This window comes from Megalops cyprinoides, chromosome 10, assembly GCF_013368585.1.
Source record: "Megalops cyprinoides isolate fMegCyp1 chromosome 10, fMegCyp1.pri, whole genome shotgun sequence".
Taxonomy (NCBI): Eukaryota; Metazoa; Chordata; class Actinopteri; order Elopiformes; family Megalopidae; genus Megalops; species Megalops cyprinoides.
In genome coordinates, this window is record NC_050592.1 from 34,532,198 (window position 1) to 34,552,666 (window position 20,469).

Sequence of the window (20,469 nt, forward strand, 5' to 3'; positions counted from 1 at the left end):
GGCTTGCGTCAGTTTTAAATCCATCGCATCTGCCCGCCTGTGAGCTAAATATAAGGTCAAATATAGGAACATCGATACAGTAGATTCTCAGCTAACACTTTCTGATAATATTGGAGATTATATATCGGTGGACTTGGAGAAATTTGACTTTAAAGTAAAGGAGGGACAAAGGGCAATCGGAGTCTACAAAGATGAGAAAAGGGATCTTATCAGCCCCGGAGAAAGTAATAATAACAGGGGTTGGGAGTTCTTCGCTGGACAAAAATACGATTTTAACGGCTTTGTCAGATCGATTAACTTCTGGTCTTTCAACCACTGCATATATACAAATTATCACTCCACCGCCCTGTATTACACAGGCTTCCAATGTTAGTGTGTCCGATCCTCCAGCTGGCAATATATACTCCACTCCAAACGGAACTGCAAATGGAACAGGACAACGACCTACATTAGGACGTCCTCCGGTAACTAATGCTATTTTGTGCAATAACGTGAATGTTAGAGCAAGTGTGGTTACGTTGTAAAATTCCCCTCCTGAGTCGCTAGCTAGCAAGCAAGCCAACGTGAGCTAGCTAGCTGAGTAGGCTAGCTGTTTAGCGAATTAGCTAACCAGCTAAGTAGTTGGGTTTAGGTGGTTTCAAAAATGTACCGTCGTACTGTTTTCACAGCAAGTTTGCAACTTGCTTCATCAGTTGGTATAGGCAGCAAAAACGCGAAAAGTCGAGTTGAAAGTAACTTTTATCCCTCCTGTTATGGCCCCTGTGGGGTCACACCCGAAAGGAAAAGGTCAGGAGCTGAAACTGTACACTCGGAACTGTAAGATGTTTTCCACAGTAGTACTTTACAGTAAACGGCTGTTGTTTGTTAGAGGACCAAATGGCTACCTTGTGTTTTCGAGTCCATTAAGGAAAACAGGAATTTAAGATACTTGTGTCTGTATGAAGTGTTTGGTTCGTGCGTAACCTAAAACGCTAGGCCCTGCTCATGTTTTGAAAAGGGGGAAGGGAACCGTCTGGGTCTTTCTCGACATCTTCGACACACAAGCTAACAAACGTTAGCTAGCTAGTGCAGACCTTCCTCCCAACACAAGGGCAACATAATCGTCTTAGCAAATGGTGGATTTAATTTTCATTCGCCTCAACTCGGGGTGACTAGGAAGAGCAGCAATGTAACTAGATGCATTACTTAACGGTAATTAGCGGTACCTATCTTAAATGCGTAAAATCTATGACTGCTTAGTTAGCTAGGGCTGCATAATTTCAGGGGGAAATCTAGCTAGCAACAGCCACCCAGCTAGCTTGCTAAGTAGGAAAACAAATTTGTCTGCCAACGAGCTTGACGACTGACGCTTTAACAATTTCCAGATGTCAGGACCTTTTTGTTTGCAAATCGAGATCATTACACAAATGAACCATCTCTCTCAAAATAAATATGGTTATAGTCTATAGATGATACGATGTTTATATTATTGGTTCATTATGAGGTTTGATATCGTGCAGCATGGTGAGCTTGTAGGCATGCGCTGTATGTATGTACACATATACTGTATAGTTCAGTGAATGCGCAGAAACACTTAGCCAGAACAGTTCAGAGGGCCTGTATAGTTTAATGGGTTGGATGTGTATAGCTGAAAAACAACATAGGGAAGATAAGAGCAGTGGTTGACCATGAAGCTAAAAACACGCAGATATACGATGACACGAGTAATAGTTTTATGTTATTTTGGTACATAACATTTACTCACAGCTAGCTCTATAAAATTATGGAATTGCTTCGAATACATGCAGAATAGTCACGGGAGTTGTTTTTTTTGGGTTGGGGGTGGGGGTGTAAAAAGTTGGAGTTGTATGCACTGCCACTCTGTAAGGTTCTTATACAGGGTAGTTATTGACTTGATAGTACTTAGAGCTGGGACTTTTCCCATCTGTGTCAAAGGGTGCATTTGTTTTGTTATGGGACAAAGGAACATCAAAATAACACTCCCTGCACGTTGCACTTGGCTTGCACACAAGCAAATTTCAACACCTCTTCTCTGATGTGCAGTGCACAACTGATTGGCAAACTGGTAGTTTGGTTAAAATTAGAGCTGCACCAGACAGAAGAATGCTGCAAATGAAGTATCTGAACTGTTGAAAGCAGGTTCTGTGACTTGACAAAAGCAGATCAAAGCATTAAGGCTGATGGAACCACCATCTCCTGAACCCCCTGTTTAAAGGGTTAAGGTTTATAAAATGTAAAAGTGGCACAGTCAGTTTTCTTTTACTGTGGGGACTACTACCTGATCAGTATTAACACACTTCTTGTTTTCATAGAATCAGCCACTCTGTGTTGTGTGAAGTTTTTGACTCATTCACACTTCAAACGGCAACATTATAGATTCTAGGCAATGTTTGTTGTCTTCCCAGTGTACCTATGAACTGTATGAATCAGACTTTAGTCGCTGGTATGCGATAAAGGTAGTAATACTCATGCTAGCATGCTAGCTAACTAGTTATGCCTGCCAACTAGCAAGCAATGTTTCATAGTGATGGAGCAAGCTTGCTTTATTCTCAAGAATTATAACACAAAATCTCAATCAAGAAGTTTGCTGCCCAGCATGAGGGCACTCATTCTCACTGCGGTAGTGTTTCCCACAATGGACCTTTATTTCAAGGATAACACTATTGATTACTTATCTATGCACCCTAACCCTGTTGAATGAAGTTCTTGTGCAAGTTGCCCTGGATAAGAGTCTGTTGAATGAACAAATGTAAAATGTAGGCTAAATGTACCATTTGGCAAATGTAAATTGCATGGATTGAATCTTCAGGTTTAAATGTGTGGCCAAAGACTGCAGTGTTAGGGCAAGGGAAAGGTAGCATGTCATCATTTAGCAGGCTAGATATCTATTAGCAAATTTTCATTGTAATAGATATCTAGCCAATGTGCTGCTTGATGCAAGTTTTATCAGTACTTCATCTTTGATTATTCTGGGTCTGGGCAAAGTTGGATGTGAACCTTCTTATTGAGAAACTAAGCCTGTGTGTATTAAAATAGTTATCAAATTGCAGTTAGTCATTTTGACATGGGTGTGATTTTTTTGGTTACCAAATTGTTTTGCCACATATAGTGGCAATTTTAAACAGCCAGTGTCAAAATGTCATAGACCTGAGATGAAGAAAAAATTGTGAACACAATGTACCAGTCTCTACTGCCATTTTTATTGATACCCTCACATTTCAGATTCTCTTATTGCATTAGAGGTCATTTTCAGAGTGAAGTTTTTATGCACTGTTTGAACAATAGAGCATTTGCTTTAATCATTTGCTGCAAATAACATGAATCACGGCTGTTGTGGTGGTGCCGATCTCTGCATGGTTTGTAAAATGGCCTCCAGGCAGTCAGGGTCCTGGTGCTCAGTCTCCATTTTGGCTCATGGTTCAGAGAGTGGGACAGAAGCCTTCACCCATGGCATGCTTATTAAATTGTTGTGGAAATCTGACAACTGCATGGGTATTAACCTTTACCCCCTGTTGTTGGCTGACACAGGAAAATGCACAGGTTTGAATTCGTGGTTTCTCTCTGGCTTTTCACCACCCCCTGGCACAAAGATATTGAAGCAGTGTTATTGTAAGTTGCTGGTTTGTGTATTGGTTGCAGTCAGTTCATATGCACTCCCCAAGCTTTCAGTAATATGGTTGGCCTGGTCATGGGCTGACATGTTGACCTGGGGCTTACGCAGTCATTGAAAACCCACACAAAAGAGCCCTATTTGTTTGCATATTGAAGCAACCAGCCTTCCATTTCTGTGTCTGCTTTTCTTCCCCTTTTCTCCCCCTCTTTGGAACAAAAATTCATCCATTATCCTCCTACTCAGCCTGTCCAGGTCAAAGGACATGTTTGTGCTATAAAATAAAAACCCATCAAAACATCTTATCTGCTGATGTCAGGCTTACTTTAAAAAAAAAAAAAAAAAAAAAAAAACAGGCTAACATGGTTGCTAATTAGGTCCCCTGAAACTGCCCATGCTTTCCCCAAGTGTCTTTTGAGGTCACAGTCTGATAAATGTGCTTTCTGTCATGGTGCTGTGGTGTGTGCATTTCAGCACCTGTTTGTCTAAATGCTGAATGCAGATGTACCAAATCTAGAGTGCATCAGCTTTGCATCAAGGTTTGCAGAGGCGTAAATCATATTCATATCTGTAAATTTGGGCTTGTAATATATATATCTGTATTAAAATAATTTAGAGTGATGGCAATATCAGATGTTGCTCCAATATCAACTAGTGGTAGGCACGGGGAAATCTGCATGCTCAAGATGAGTTTTTTTTTTTTTTTTTTTTTTTTTTTTTTTTTTTTTTTTTTGCACAGCTTAGAATAAAGTTAGGAATGACCTATATAATGTTATTAACAATGATTGAAGCCTATGTTAAACCAAAATATTTTGTTTTGTTGAGTGCAATATCATGAGAATTGTTATCTCCTGTTTGTAAAAAGGGATATTTTGTTTGAGCAGAACTTTCACCCACCAGAACTTCAAGGGTCTAGGGTGCTCTCCTCTCTCAAGACAGTGTGTCGTTGTATTACATTACCAATTAACAAATTAATTTCATTCTGTGACACGTAAAGTTTGAACTGGGATTGTGGGATTGGACTGCAGTTAGGCTGCAATGCCACATGGTGCTTATATGTCAGTGTGTATACTGTTAAAATTTTGTACATGCATCTTTAAAAAAAAAAAAAAACTTTTTGGTCCACCAGCCACGGTGGCTGGTAGGTAAAAAAAATGCACTAGCCAGTTGGATTTTTTGCATTCAGAAAATACTAGAATTGTACAGAGCTGTTGCACAACACTGCAAATATTATTCATTTGTTTCTTAAATGTGTCATCTGATCTGTGAATAGGAATTTAATTCAAAATGAGCACTTTTTTGAACAATTTCTTCAGATAACTTGTCACAGTAAATTAAATAAAACCATAGAAGATGATTGATGACATTGATCCCATTTTTCTTTGAGGTAATTTTGTAAACCAACCATTATCTTGACAAAATGGCAATCTAAAAATCCTGCAGCTTTCTGTAATTAACCAGCTGAAAAAAAAACTTGAACATGAGTTCATCAGAGAGAAAATGTTGCAGTATGTCAAGGTACATTTTAACTACATCCAACACATCACACATCATATGGTAACATTAGCAACATCGGTAAGAGTCTGATTAGCTCCCTGGCTAGTAAGCAAGATAACATTACAGGTAAATCTGACAACTGAACCATGGTTGATTGCTACTAGCTAGTTAACTAGCCAGGCAGATAGTACGATTGCTACTTCTGACACACAAAATAAACTTCTGAAGATGCCTGTAACACTCTGTTTCTGTCCTCATCATGTTGCTCCTCCTTGCTACTCCTTGATACTTGATACCCTTCTTACAGGGCCTAATGCCTGGAATGTGTTTCCATATTAATTGATAGTAGAGCCACCTATTGAAATATGTGATGTGACAGACATGGTAAAGGATAGCTAACTACCTCTTCTAGTACAAAATTTGAGTTGTCAACCTGAATCTTCCTGTGGTTGAAGAATTTGCACCATGCTGTATGTAGCTTGTGGTTGGATGAGAGACCAACCAGAGAAATGACCAACATGGTGGGAGGGCAGGTGTTAATTTTGGACCCTGTTAAACTGAATTAAGGACCAACCTAATAAAGTTATTGAAGTTATCCCTATGAAGTGACTCCTTTGAAGTTGTTCTATCTGCGAAACACCAAACATACGGTACTATAATGAAATCTAATGTGCACCTGTAATGATTGTTGCATACAGGTCCTAATTAAGATGCTGTACAGTAAAGTTTAAATAAAGGGAATTTCGTCAAACTTTTGATTTTGTGGGTTTGATCGCCCTGCCTGCTGAATGCTTTAATAACGTACACATTAACTTACATATACACACACAGTTTTTCTCCACATTCCACCCATGAAATGCACACACAACCGTCATAAGGCCTTCATCTTGAAATACAAAAAAATGAGTGATATGTGAAATTTGGATGCTGCTGTTGGCTGGGCCAGTACAGCCTCCAGGACGTAAAAAGCCCAAAGACATGCCCCTGACTAGTGGAGCACGTGGGCCCCATGTCAGTCTTGTAGATTTTTCTAGGTGTTTGCAGAAAGAACTGTTAACTGAGCTAAATTTGTATTATTGCTGTCAATCACTTGCATGTCAAGACCAATAATGAATGAGCAATCAAGCTTATTTGGGAAATAACATCAATATCCAAAATCTCTGCTTCATTTTATTTAAAAAAAAAAAAAAAAAAGTTTGTGGAGGTCCACATAATCTCTGATTGGTGTGTGCTCTGCTGTGGTGCACTATGGGAACCGTAATAGCTGCTGGCTGTGTGTTAATGTGTTGCAGGGTTGCATTTGCCTCAGTACTCCTGCATGAGTGCAGATGGTGTGCCAGGAGACAAGCCAACTGTATTATTGGTAATTCCAAATTCAAAAACCTACCCTGATGTAGCTGATCCAGTTCATGACATTCTCTCTGAAGATCTCTGGTATGGCCCATCCAGTTTGAGGTGCGTGTGTACATTTTACTAGCTGTCGCTCAAGGACAGGAAGCTAAAAGCTAAAAGTCTGTCTGGAGATACTAAAATAGTACTGGATACTGAAGACGTCACTCACGAAATCAACAAGCCCCCTAATGTTTGCCTTCTTTGGTTCTGTTACCAGGGAGTAATTTGACAAGCGTTTTAGGTTTACTGACATGTTCATATTGTGGTCATAATTCCAAACTGTAGTGGACCTCCATTTTCCCCAAAAGATTTGCAAAATATTGAGTGTATGGATAAATGCATTGATTCCTTTATAGATGGTATACCAGCTTCATTCCACTCCTTTCTGTTTTAGTTTATAGCATCTATTAGCAAACAGACTTACATGAATACTGTCTTGTAACCGAGGAAATAAATTATTTGAAAACTGAGGTGAGCTGTTGAGCTAATAAAATGGTCTTACGTGCTTTACAGTAATGCTGATTTTTAAAGCTCTGACACAGTGCTGGAACCAAAAATGTGTAAAAATAATTTTCCCTATAACTGACTTCAGTATAAATCCCATGTGTGAATTTGTTGTAGCTATTTAATGGATTTGTAATTGATATTACTGCTGCAAATCAACACATGAACACTGCGATTGGAGTGGCCAGCATACCTCTGATTTGCTGAGCCTGTGCAGCGTACTGCTCTTGATTTGTGCACACATTTCAATGAGACACTGGTCTGTGGATGAAGTCGTAGTTCTCAGCTATGCCATTAAGGGGATAAAAAGTCCTTGTCAGCTAAATGTTTTTTTCCTGTGTATCTTACCATATCAAATCTATCTTATTTTATTCTCAAGAAAAGTACTGTGTTGGTTGCCTTGCATTGGTAGCTTTGAGATTGAACCAATATCTTAAACTCAACTGAGTTACTAACAGGATCAAGCAAGCTACAGTAGCCTAGCTAGCGAGCAAGTCTGCCTGTTGTTTGCTGCTTGTAGAGAGAGGCAGCAGGGAATTAAGTGTATTGGCCCGCACTGTGATGAGGCAAACTTATGTTATTTAGCATGCTCACTTGGTTTTATTTGTAACTAGATGGCCTGCTTGGTACCCGGCAACTTGGTTCAGGCATTGTTGATGTTTGAGAAACACGCACATATTGATGGGGTTATTTATAGTCAATTGACACTTCTGACAGGGAAAGCACTGTACGTGTAACACAAGTGAAGAAGGTCCATAACTCTGTGTGTGAGCTCCGAACCCCTTGTTTTGCCGCACAACTAAACTCTTATCACCAATATTGTTACTAATTGAGCTAAATGCAGCTTGGCTCCATAAGCAGTGAGGCTATATAGCTAACTACTACTCAGGTCACCATTGAAACCGCTCTGCTATTCCTACCCTACTAGCTTTAAACGTTACTCACACAAGCCAAACTACTGCTGTAAGCTCTGTTACACACATTATTTTGTGTTCTTGAGTTCTAATAGGTAAAACATAGCCTAAATAAACTGCATCCTGTTGTTATAGGCAAATGATATAGGCAAATGCCCCTTGTGACCTTAATTAGTTTTGTAGAGAGAAAACTAGAGATTTGAACTTGAGATACAGATACAAGCCTTGAGTTTTCTTCCCCTGAAAGAAAGTGAAGATTAGATATTAATTTATTGCTTCTAAGGTGTGCCCAAAGAGAAGAATTAAAATTTTGGATGTACTTATATTGGAATAAAAATAAAAATTACAGCTGAACTTGGCCATCTAGCTGAAACACATTCAAGAAAGCATTCTCTTGTCAGTGATTTACCATTGGAGGGCTTTAGGGAGATCAGTATATATAATGATAAACCATGGCAACCAGATCTGATGACTGGTTGGCCAGTGTGGCAACTGCATTTCAATGTAAGTGTTTAGGGCTAGAGTTGTGCAGTTCCCTGGTGTAGGTGCCAAGCGTCCCTAATTTTTTTTCCAAGCAAAGAAGGCATGAATCAGGATGCTCTGTTTACACTAAAATAAGATGTCCTCATGTAGTACAACATGTTTGTTCTCTGGGCCTGTGGACCTCTTGTCCATTCTGCTGTATATACAGTAAAATATTTTTAAAGAAATCATAGCAAGTATGAGCAACTACCCATTAGCTCTTCAGGTTGTCACACCATAGCTGTAGTCTGTGGGAAGCCCTGATGCTAGGTGATGTACGGTAGTTACAGAGAGGGGGCCCAGATAGCTGGCTTTGTGATTCAAGGGTTGGGTGGAGCATGGTGTGGAGACAGTGACGCTCCTCTGGTCCCCAGGCGAAGCGGCGTTTGGAGCTGGATGAGACTGACCGCCAGTCCCCCAGCGAAGGAGCCAAGACCCCCAAGGGCAAGGGCGGAGCCACTGCGCCCGGTGTCAGGAGCCCCAGAAGTAAGGGTGGGGAGGAGGGGTCACATCTGTTACTGTGGAGTAAAGGCTGGTGCTAGGCATTGCCTTGTGCATATGAGCATTAGCTGTGTGAGAATAACGCCACTCAGCTCATGTGCAGTGATGGGAGATTTTGCAGGACTTAACACTGCTGGTAACGTTCAGATTTGCCCTGTGATTCATGCCTTGTTACAGACTTTCCATCAGCATGTATGTTGATTATTTTGCCTGGTCTAAAAAGTAGGTGGATACTGGGCCTTGATTAGCGAGCTGTATTCTTGCATTTTCATGTCTTAAAGGGTTTATTGAGACACAGAATGGTTCTCTAACAAAATAAAACTCTGGGAAAGTGTTCAGTTTGGCAGAGCGAGCAGTAACATCTTTGAAAGGCCTGTTTTGTTTGATTGGTATGTCCAACTAAGTGCTTTCCCTGTGGTTTCATTTTCTCACACATAGAAAATACTGCCCTGTGTGATCTTTTAAATTCCGCGGAGCCACTAAGAGGTCTGTTTGACGATGTCTTTCACTCCAGCTCCAAAGTCACCATCGGAGAAGACGCGCTATGACACGTCTTTGGGCCTTCTGACCAAGAAGTTCCTGCAGCTGCTGGGCCAGTCCTCGGATGGGGTGGTGGACCTGAACCGGGCCGCTGAGATTCTGAAGGTCCAGAAGAGGAGGCTCTACGACATCACCAATGTACTGGAGGGTGTGCATCTCATCAAGAAGAAATCCAAAAACAACATTCAGTGGATGTACGTATCACAGACTGAAGGCATACTGGATTTATAGCAGGCTCCTATTTCTTTTCTTTTTTTTTTTAGTAGTATGTACAATGAGCAGGTGCTTATTTCAGGTACCCCAGAGGTAATTTTGTCATTGATTGGATACAGCAAGCAGTGAGCCTTGTAAGGATAGTGTGCTTTTTGTGCTTGGCAGTACAGCTAAACACTGGTCCCAGGGTTTCCTTGACTTCATTTGCAAATACCTATATGCTTAAGGAGTTCCAGTGAGATGCACACGCTAAGTGACAATTCTCAGGTAAGTTTAGATGTTTCCGAGAGCTGCATTTTTGACATTTTTTTTGTTTGGGGTAACAGAGATTGCATGTATGTACTTTGGACATTTTTCCTTGGTGGAGCTCAATGAAGTGGCTTAAAAATAAACATACAACACCCCATGTATTTTCCAGTTGGAGGAACAACAGGCATAGTTAAGTATACCCAGTGGTTTCTTCTTCCCCAGGCTATTCTCATGGATTGAAGAAGGAGGCTAAATACCATAGAGACACTGAAACGGACTAGACGATTGGCAAACTATTGGCCAGCTATTCTGCCTTGAAAGGCTGCCTTTAAATGCAGAGTAGTTTTAGGAGCAAGGAGCAAAAGTGTTCTCTCTCATTTTTTCAAAATAATTATAATTACTATGTAGCACTAGTTATATGTGAATGGATAATATCAAGTTGTAAAAATGGATAACATTGTAAAAAATTGTGATTGATGTAAGTCGCTCTGGATAAGAGCATCTGCTAAAGTGTTGATAATGATGATGTAATGATGGATAAGATACATAAAGAATGCTATTTAATTCTTCTACTGACAATCCCAGTCTGTTACAGAGGATTTATTTACTGGATTATATGTATGTTTCATTATACAACAAACAGGGCAATGTTAATGCTGAAAAACATGCACAAGCTGAGTGGAATGGATTGAAGTTTCCACCAGCTTCCTAAAATGTCCTCACTATGAGAATTGGTTTTGTGCTGAAGGAAGAGGCATAGCTTATGTAATGGAAACCCAAATTGTTCACATCTAATCTATATTTTAATGTTGAGGTGATACAACCTCACTTGATCTGTGGTATTTGCTGTTTGGTTTTATAACGGACAGTTATTTTTCCTGTACTGGTGTTACGAATTATATAGTGCGTGACACATTGGATCCTTTAGAATACCTTAATATGCAAAATAACTAAAATTTTAATTGGATGAGACAGGGCTGTGTGATATGACCAAAATCTCATATCCTGATATAGGTCATTTCATATAACGATACAAATCACGATATAGCACATTCTCTGTAAATTCAATGAATAAATAGTTTAAATAAAATGACCACATGGAAAGGCCTATTTCTTATTGCATTTTTAATTATATGCTCGACAAATAAAAGGTACTTACTCATATTTGGTTTTTTTTTTTCCTTTTATGTAGAACCTTTGTGCACATTTTCAGCTAACCCTTTCGCGCGTACGATCACATCGGTGTGATTAGCCATTTAATGCATATGCTAAAACTGGCGCGACTGAAACACTAGACTGGAAAAATTCTAGCTAATTTTAGCTTTAGGGAAACAGCGATTTAACGTTAAAAAATAGCAAATGCTAACTGAAAACTATGAGAAGCTTAATAATGCTAATGAAAACATAACAAGCCATGTAACGTAACACAGCATAAAAATAAGTTATGTGTGAAAGGGTTAAGCACGTAACAGAATACAGTATATATTAATGTGTAAAATATAAAGAGGTAAATGGAAAACACTTTTCAACTATAGTTCTATGTCACATTCACTCTCCTCCATGTTTGTTTGTGTTGGCTGTCATTACCTGATCTGTGCCTGTGGCCCGATCCGTTCTGCACATGCGCACTTGTGCAGATTTCCTGCCTGCATCTGTGCTGTGTGGAAGAACGCAAAGCGTCGTCCAAATGACGAAAAATATTGCCGTAAAGTGTGATTTGCAACACAACAAAATAAACAATAGAGCATGATATGAAATGATAGACGTTTTTCAATCGTCACACGATATGTATTGTCATATGGCACAGCCCTAGGATGAGAATTATTTTGACTTGGCTTATGTGGGCTGATGAGGTTAGTCATGTTTGTGGTTCCTTTTCTGTGCATTCTTCACGGGGGCATTGAACTTTCCTCAGAATCAGCCTGAGTTCAACAGGCTGTTTCACATGCTGTTGGATGCTTGCACTGTACTTGTACCAAATATGTTGCCAAGAGCGATTACTTAGAGAGATGTATTAACATAATTGTCCGTTTCATAGTTTCCTCAGAGTTAGTTTGGCTCAGTTGTTTTGCGTGGTTGGTGGTCTGTGCTTGGCCAGCTACCTGCTTTGGAGCATTCCTGGCTTTTCAAAGTAATGTAACAAACCACATAACATCAGCATTTTTTGTGTGTGAACACTTTGTATCCGCTTTTAGAATAAAGGATGAAGGGGATAAATAATATAAATAATTAAATATACAGTAGTGTATGACACAGGAGCCATCAGAGCCATCACAAAAGAAAAGTAGTTGTCACTTTTTTGACAGCTGTGTCCCCTTCCTCCATTGTTTCACCATAGGCTCCACGTTATAGCTGTATATACAGGGGGTGGACAAAATAATGGAAACAGAAAATGGAGTACTGTTTTAAAGTACCCAATTTGTAATTTACAATGAGTCTACATATTGTTTCAACGTCACTGCCATTTGCCAATGTGTTTCTGCTATAAAATGTTTTAAAATAGACATGTTTATACGCTATATGGACAAAAATATTTGGCCACACCTGTAATTCAGGGTTTGGGCTCAGCCCCTTATCTCCAGTTAAGGGCAATCTTAATGCTTCAGCATACCAAGATGTTTTGGACAATGCTATGCTTCCAACTTTGTGGCAACAGTTTGGGGAAGGCCCTTTTCTATTCCAACATGACTGTGCCCCAGTGCACAAAGCAAGGACTATAAAGACATGGCTTGATGAGTTGGGTGTGGAAGAACTTGACTGGCCCGCACAGAGCCCTGACCTCAACCCCATTGAGCACCTTTGGGATGAACTGGAACGGAGATTGCGAGCCAGGCCTTCTAGTCCAGCAATCAGTGCCTGACCTTATAAATGCTCTACAGAATGAATGGGCACAAATTCCCACAGAAACTCTCCAAAATCAGGGACCAACTCCATATTAAAGTATATGTATTTGAATACAATGTCATTACAATGTAATGGTCAGGCGTCCACATACTTTTGTCCATATAGTGTATGTAAGTTGCCTGAATTGTAGGTACGGTAGTCACAGAAATGGTAAAATTATTTCACATGTCGAAAATCATGTCAGAATAGGCCAAACAAAGAAAAACTGCATCAAGAAAGAGGAAAGTGGTTGCAAGTTGAAACCCACTGAGTGGGATAGTTGGCCACTTAAAAGGATAGTTGCTGAAAACCACAAAACAGTGGCTTCCAAAATCACCACAGAATTGAATCTATACCTCTGTGACCCAGTCCCAACAAAAACTATTGATTGTGACCTTCAGAGTTGATATTTGTAGTAGGTCATTGGGAAGCTTTTTGTAACCAAGGCCAATGCGCAACAATGCTTAACCTGGTGTAATGAAGACTCAACTTCTGAGCAGAGGAAGAAAGTAATTTTGTCTGAGTCCTCTTTTACTCCTTTCTCCCCCTACGTCTGAATGAGTTTATGTTTGAAGAAAACCATAGAAGCCTTTAACCCACATTGAATGTTTCCAGCTGTTAAACGTCAGGGCTGGACACTTACTTTGGAATATTATCAGTTTTGGCAATTTTTAGCCATTCCCAGAACGTGTGTAGTCATGTCTTCACCTCTTCTGGCATATGTCCATGGGCTTTCAGGTTTCTTCAGTGCATGCTGAGTGGGGTTGCTTAAAATCCTTGAGCCAGTTTGAAATCAGTAAGCCGATGTGCCAGGTTTCTATGATGTGAAAGTATCATACTGAGTAGTGTGCTTGTTTGGAATGACACCAGACCTGTTTTGTGTTGTTTCTGAGGGCATGGTTTGTCACTGCAGCAGGCATCATAGAGGAAAGTACTGCACTTTACTGGGAGCTGTGAAAGTTGTAAAGGAGATTAAAAGGGAGGGCTGAATGTAGCTGCTGTTATGAATGCTGTATTGTTCCTCGAGAGGGAGCAGTTTGGAGTCCTTAGGTAAATGATCTAGTGATGTATAAGTTATGCATTATACAAAAACCTGGGTATGGGACTCTTAGCAGAGGTATTTCTGCAGCTAGGAGACCATGAATGCAGTGCATTGGGGAACTGAATAAATATATTTATTTATTCCACATCAGAAAAGTATTGGTGAGAAAAATTCCTGTACGAATCTAAAAAAAATTGTTAGCAGGAGTGAGATTTTTCATCTTATGTAATTTACTTTAGATATATACATAACAAATGAAAATGGTAAAGGGAAGGGGACAGAATTATGGGCTACAATGAGGCAGTGAGGGTGGGGGGACAGAGCTAAGGAGTCTAATGAGGTACTGAAGAGGAGGGGACAGTCAAAGTAGTTTACTTCCATTCGGTGAAAGATTACGAGGGTAACAAAGGAAACTGAACTCTGCAGTGAATACACAGTACTTGCTGTGCTCTGTTTCATTGTGAATGATTATTATTATCTGACTGGAATTAAAGTAGATTTAATCTGTTTTTATGGTGTAGAGACAAGTAATTAATTGTGTCCCCTCTTTCAGCTGTGAAGTCACTGGGTGCCGTTGTAATTGTCAGCTAACAAATATACATGAAATGAACATCAAAATTACTTGTATAAGAAATCGACTGATCAACTTTTATCTATATTTGTTTTTTATCTTAGAGTATTAAGTTTAATTTCATACAATTGCACAAATGGTGCCCTCCATATTTTATCATACTCTACACCTTGTTTTTCTTCCTATTTCATGAAATCAAAAGCTGTACATGTTGGATCGCCTTTTTCCTGTGTAAAATTTTTTTAAAATGTTTGTGTTTCTTTGTGCAGTGCAGGGTGTAAATATTTATCACATTGTTCCCCTCTATAGCATGCATTTTGTTCCTGCTATAAATAAATACAGAGGCTACGGCAGACTGAGAATCTGTGTCTAGTTTTAATGTTCACCCTGGATCATGAAGGACAAAGCTGCAGTGCAGGTCAGACGACCTGCCCAGGGTACCCTGCTATGGCCAGAGCTATTTATCATGCACTTTGGTTAAAGCCAGGGAGGATAGAAGGCCTGCAGTGTGCAAGACGTGTGTGGACCCATGGTAACCCCTCCCCTCCTCCCGTGTGTGGACCCCTCCCCCCGTGTCCACAGGGGCTGTAACCTTTCAGAGGGCGGGGCAGAGCTGACACGGTGCCAGAGCCTGAGCCGCGAGGTGGCGGAGCTCGGCCGAGAGGAGAAGAAGCTGGACGAGCTGATCCAGAGCTGCAGCCATGACGTGCGGGAGATGACGGAGGATGCACGCAACCAGAAATATCCTCCCCAGCTGCCACATGCTCTCCCACCGCCACTGTCGCGGGAAATGGAGGCTATGGCATGTCTTGGTGTTTTTCTGCTATATTCTGTTATATTCAGTTTGAGAGTTGATTTTCCTGCTTATAAATGTCATTATGGTATATTTATTAATTCATTAGGGGTCCAAGCACCGAAGGTGCAGGAACCCTCTTGTTTTTACTTGGATTATCGTTATTATTTTTATTATTATTCTTCTGCCACTTCCAATTTTGCCCATAAAACCAAAACCGTGCATCGAAAAGTCACCACATTTGGTAGGGTGGTAGAGGGTCATCTCTGAAAAATTGTCTACAATATGGCATCCATCATGACCTGGCAGCCATCTTGGATTGAAATTGCCATTGTCAAAAGCTCAGCCCCCTTGACCCATTAGACGAAAAGTTAAGAAACTTGGTTTATAGGTTCCCCTCATCCCAAGGAGCAATTTTGCCTCTTGAACCTTTCAAGTCCGCTGTATTGGATTTTGAGCTAATTTGCATAATTATGATTTCAGCAAAAATGACATCTTCTGCTGAACGTTTGGGGCGATTTGCACGAAATTAGAAACACGTTATCTTGAACCAAATCCCGAAATTGCGAAGAAGCTGCTACACAAAAAACTTGGCTGCCACAAGCCAATAAAGCTGCTTCATTTCCTAATTAATATGCAAATTAGCAAATATCATTCACCGTTGCATCAATCATTCTGAAATTTCTTGTGCACAAGGACAAGGCCTCACTGACAGGATATTTCAGATTTGAAAGCAATCCATCAAAAAACACAGACTTCACAAGCGCTTGAACACGCCCATTTTTTTTTCTTTTAACAATTTTTCATTTTCTCCCCAATTTGAAATGGCCAATTCCCCGAATTTTGGAATGCCCAATTTGTCATCGATGTTTGGTCCCATTGCACAATCCGGGAGATCGTGGACAAGCACGTGCCCTCCTCTGAGAAACGTGATGTCAGCTGCTGCTTCTTTTCGCATTGTGGTCCACAAGCTAAGCTAGCACAGAGATGAGTCGGAGGAAGACATTTCATATGCAGCTTTGGCACATGGACCACAGGCGCCTGATCGACCAAGTAGGGGTCATTGTTGCTAATGGGACCGAAGCCCCTGCTGACATACCCACCCCTATCCCCGGTGGAACGAAGCCAATGTGCTCCGCCTGTGAGCTCCTGGTCACTGTCGGCTAGTGACACGGCTGGGATTGAACACGCCCATTTTTAAAATTAATTTTTAATATGTGAAAAATATACTTAAAAATCTTCTTCTCATGAACCGTAACTTCAGTTGATGCAACATTTCACTTGTAGGGCTTTTGGGGTATGCTCTATCTAAATTGCGAAGGAATAGTTGCTACGTCAAATAACATAAGAGCTATATGTCAATCAAATTGCAATGGTGACGTAATGATTTTTTTTGACATTTAATACTCATGCTTCTGAACCACTATTCTGATCGGCACAAAACTTGGTATGTAAAACCCTTACACAGACCTCTGTCTAATTTATGAAGGAAAAGTTGCTATATCAAAAAACATGGCCACCACAAGCCATTCAATTTGCTTCATTTACTAATTAATATGCAAATGAACCTATATCATTCACCGTTGCCTCAATCATTCTGAAATTTCTTGTGCACAATGACAAGATATTCCAAATTTGAAAGCAATCCGTCAAAAACACTGACTCCACAAGTGCTTTGAACACGCCCATTTTTAACCCAGTTTTTAATATGTGAAAAATATACTCAAAAATCTTCTTCTCATGAATCAAAACTTCAATTGATGCAAAATTCGTGCCTTTGGCGTATGCCTTATCTAAATTGAGGAGGAATAATTGCTACATCAAATAACACCAGAGCCACGTGCCAATCAATTTGTAAAGGTCTCAAAATCAGTGTTGAGAAATTGTGTTCAAATGGGTGTAAATTTGAGACAGTTGCTTAGAAAGTGTTAATACATTGCATTCTTCTATAACCCCAAAGGATGATTCTTCTGTATGAAAATTTTTTACACTGATGACATGGCTTGGCTGCGACATTGGATTTTATGTTACAAACTCAGTTTGTCCTACCAAAACAAAACATTGGGAACTCCTGAGACAAGGCAATTCCCCAGGCAATTATTTGTGCTTGGACCCTGGATTTGCTACTTGCAGCTATATTTCCTATATTCATTTTGTTACGTTTCATTATTGGTAGATTTCATTTGAAACATGCATCTGACTGCAAAGATCTGGTGTGGAAACCTTTTTCTGGCTAAAATTTACAAAACAAGCATTTTATGGTGTTCCTTTCAACTCTGTATGAAAATGTGAAATGTGCTATTCTATTTGAGAATGTATTTTGAGTGAATCATATTTCACTGCATTCATTGTTGCCTCTTATTGGTCAAAAATTTCATTCAGTATCAATCAAACTACTGGGTAGAAGGTTGGGTAAACCTAGCCTTTACTTGAAGGATGGCTGAGTTCTTTCACAGTGATCACCTGGGGAAACGGGTATGGATTGCAAGGGCTTGTTGGTAGCTGATGGCAGTGGGGATCATCGGGTAGTCAGGATATCAGGTTCATCACTCCAGGTCTTTGCGACAAGGGCCAAAGTGAACACTTGGTTTAACGTCTTGTCTTAATGACATAGATCTGTGGCGACGGTTTTGTGGCACTGGAGAGCGCTGTGGTTAGATTGACACAGGCCCCAGCGAGATTTCCTTAACCTCTCTCACGTTCGCCTACATCACGTACCAGGACATCCGGCGCGTCCGCAGCCTGCGGGATCAGACCGTGATCGTCGTCAAAGCGCCCTCGGAAACCAAGCTGGAGGTGCCTGATCCTCAGGAGGTGAGCCAGCAGAGCCTCTGAGTTGCACCTCTCCTGTGTCTGTTTAGAATCCAAGTGCCTGAAGCAGGTTTGTCTTTGTAGAGTTTACAGGTCCACCTAACCAGCACCAAGGGGCCCATAGACGTGTTCCTGTGTCCAGATGAGAACACGCCCAGCAGTCTGATGAAGGACAGGGCCCTGGAGGTGAATGGAAACTCCTCGCCCTTCGTAAAAGTCTCAGATGGTAAGCTTCCTCTCACACCAGCCATATTTTTAGGTTTTCCAGAGACCAACGGCTGACCTGCTGAATTGTTTTGTGAGGCTCTTTTTGGTGTAGGGAAACGTGAATGAGTACATACTTCTGCTTAAGCAGACGATGTCAGTTGAGTAGGCAGTCCTTCAATGTGGCCCAGGATGCATTTGCGTTCACACTGCTAAAAGAATGTGGCCATATGCGGCCCAGACCACCTGCAAATGTGGTCTGAGAGATCGGATCTCAATGCGTCCTAAATGCGTCTTTGGTGTGTTCACACCTGTACTTAGCGGTGTCCACTTGTGATCAGATCACCCAAGACACATGTTAATACCAAGGGTGAACAGGGCGTTATACTCAAAACAGATAATGAAATTGTTTGTAATGGCAGGGTGTGCAGTACTGACAGCAGATACAATTGCTTTAGTGACATTTATCCATTCATTTGTATCCAAAGATGATGGTAGCATAGATTCTTAAAATATGGACAGGATAGCCTGTATGTTCCACATGCTGTGTCTACCATTGTTGAAGATACAAGTACGATTGGCTGGCTCATTGAAAATGTTCTTAAAAGGGTGTGGCCCTAAAACATTTATGGTACTAGATAGTAACAGAACCTCATTGTCAACCTCTTAGATGAAGGATGTAAGGAATTTTTGAGGTGACTGTTTGGATCTAACAGGACATCAGTGGTAGTAGAGTGCAGCCTGGAACTCCGTGTTACTTTCTGTTCCTCTCCCTCAGAGCCCGGCGTCAGTGGAAACAGGACCGTGGACCCCGACTGCGCAGTGACAGTCACCAACATCTCGCCCATCACCTCACCCTTCACCTGCCTGCTGCAGCAGACCGAGGACCAGATCCCGTCTGTGACCGAGGGACCCTTCGTCAACCTGTCTCCTCCCCTCCTAAACGAGGACTATCTCCTGAGCCTGGGGGAGGAGGAGGGCATCAGCGACCTCTTTGACGCCTATGATTTGGACAGGCTCCCGCTGGATGACCTCCTCTGCAACTGACCGGGGGAGGGGGTAGGGTGGGGGGGTTATGGGGCTTGGTGGGGGTGCCTGGCAGCGTCCACCTGGGAATGAGCCTAGCCCAACAGGGACTAACCCCACCCCGCCCTTATTGGAGAGAGGGGTTCCTGGGCACACCACTCATCTCTGCCCCGGGGAGTGCGGGCCGCCTTAACCTGCCGCTCTGTCTCAGCCATACGCAGGAGCTGCCTTACTAAGCCCAGCGGTGTATTTTCACTTTAATGCTGTTGATGCTGGGTTTGAGTGGAGTCTTGCAAGGGGCATCGTGGACTTTCTCCGAGTGGGCTTTTGCCACACCAGGCAGGAGTGGCGACAATACGTCGCACTCCTATCAGGGACTTCCTGTTGGAGTTTTTGACTTCCTCTTAGACTGTTTTACCTGCAGAACTAGTGGGACAAAAGGACCGAAGCTGCCCAGACGCGCCTGAGCTATAAGGCCTAGCGGGCTCATGTATTCCCTGCTTTTTGATTCCTCTGAATGTACTGACTCTTGTGGAAGAAGAATTCACGCCAGCCTTTGGCACAGATGAAAAAACCTGGTTGTTTGTAAAGGTGTATATGTGTGTTTGTATTTTCTAGTGCGTCCTCCGTTTCATCAGCACCATGATTATCAGACTGCTAGTCCACGCTTCACACCCGTTCTCCCAGCCAGTCGAGTATGCAGTGGCAGAGACCCTGGGCTGTCAGAGAAGCTGTGGACAATCACACAGGAAATGCTCTGCGTACTCTACACCGCACATGAAGTGAATGAAATTGATCTGTATGCCTAACAGGCAACGCGGCATTTAATGTCAGATCTCATTAGGCTTTTTTTCAGTGGTTTCTGTGTCTCCCATCGATTGCAGCTACAGTGATCCTTAATTTGAGGCACAGTGTTTTGCGTTGGGGCCCCGTCCCTCAGTGCTGTGCCGACATGGACTGTTAAGATGCTCCACCCGTTTCCTTATGGATTGCATGACAAAACGGACCACCCCCCTCCTTGGAGTATTTGCAAAGTCCGTTCATACCAGGAAATGTTTCCTAAAGGATTGTGATTATTGAGTGAGCAACTCCCTGGGGCTCTTTACTTGGCCAAGCACAAATTCCCTTTCTTTCTTCTGTAGCCATTGCAGGTGAAACTTTACCCAGAAGCCCTCTCTAAGGCCAGTCTTTGGGTTT

At 41.4% G+C, this 20,469-nt stretch overlaps 1 protein-coding gene across 1 annotated transcript; it reads left to right on the forward strand.

The window, feature by feature from the left end:
- LOC118784943 (transcription factor E2F3-like) lies at window positions 1-19,293 on the forward strand. Its single transcript, XM_036539438.1, has 7 exons — window positions 1-464; window positions 8,814-8,925; window positions 9,455-9,674; window positions 15,021-15,179; window positions 17,931-18,045; window positions 18,127-18,268; window positions 19,025-19,293. Exons 1-7 carry the CDS (start codon window positions 192-194, stop codon window positions 19,291-19,293), a joined length of 1,290 nt encoding a protein of 429 aa, XP_036395331.1. The 5' UTR covers window positions 1-191.
- The last annotated feature ends 1,176 nt before the right edge of the window (window positions 19,294-20,469 follow it).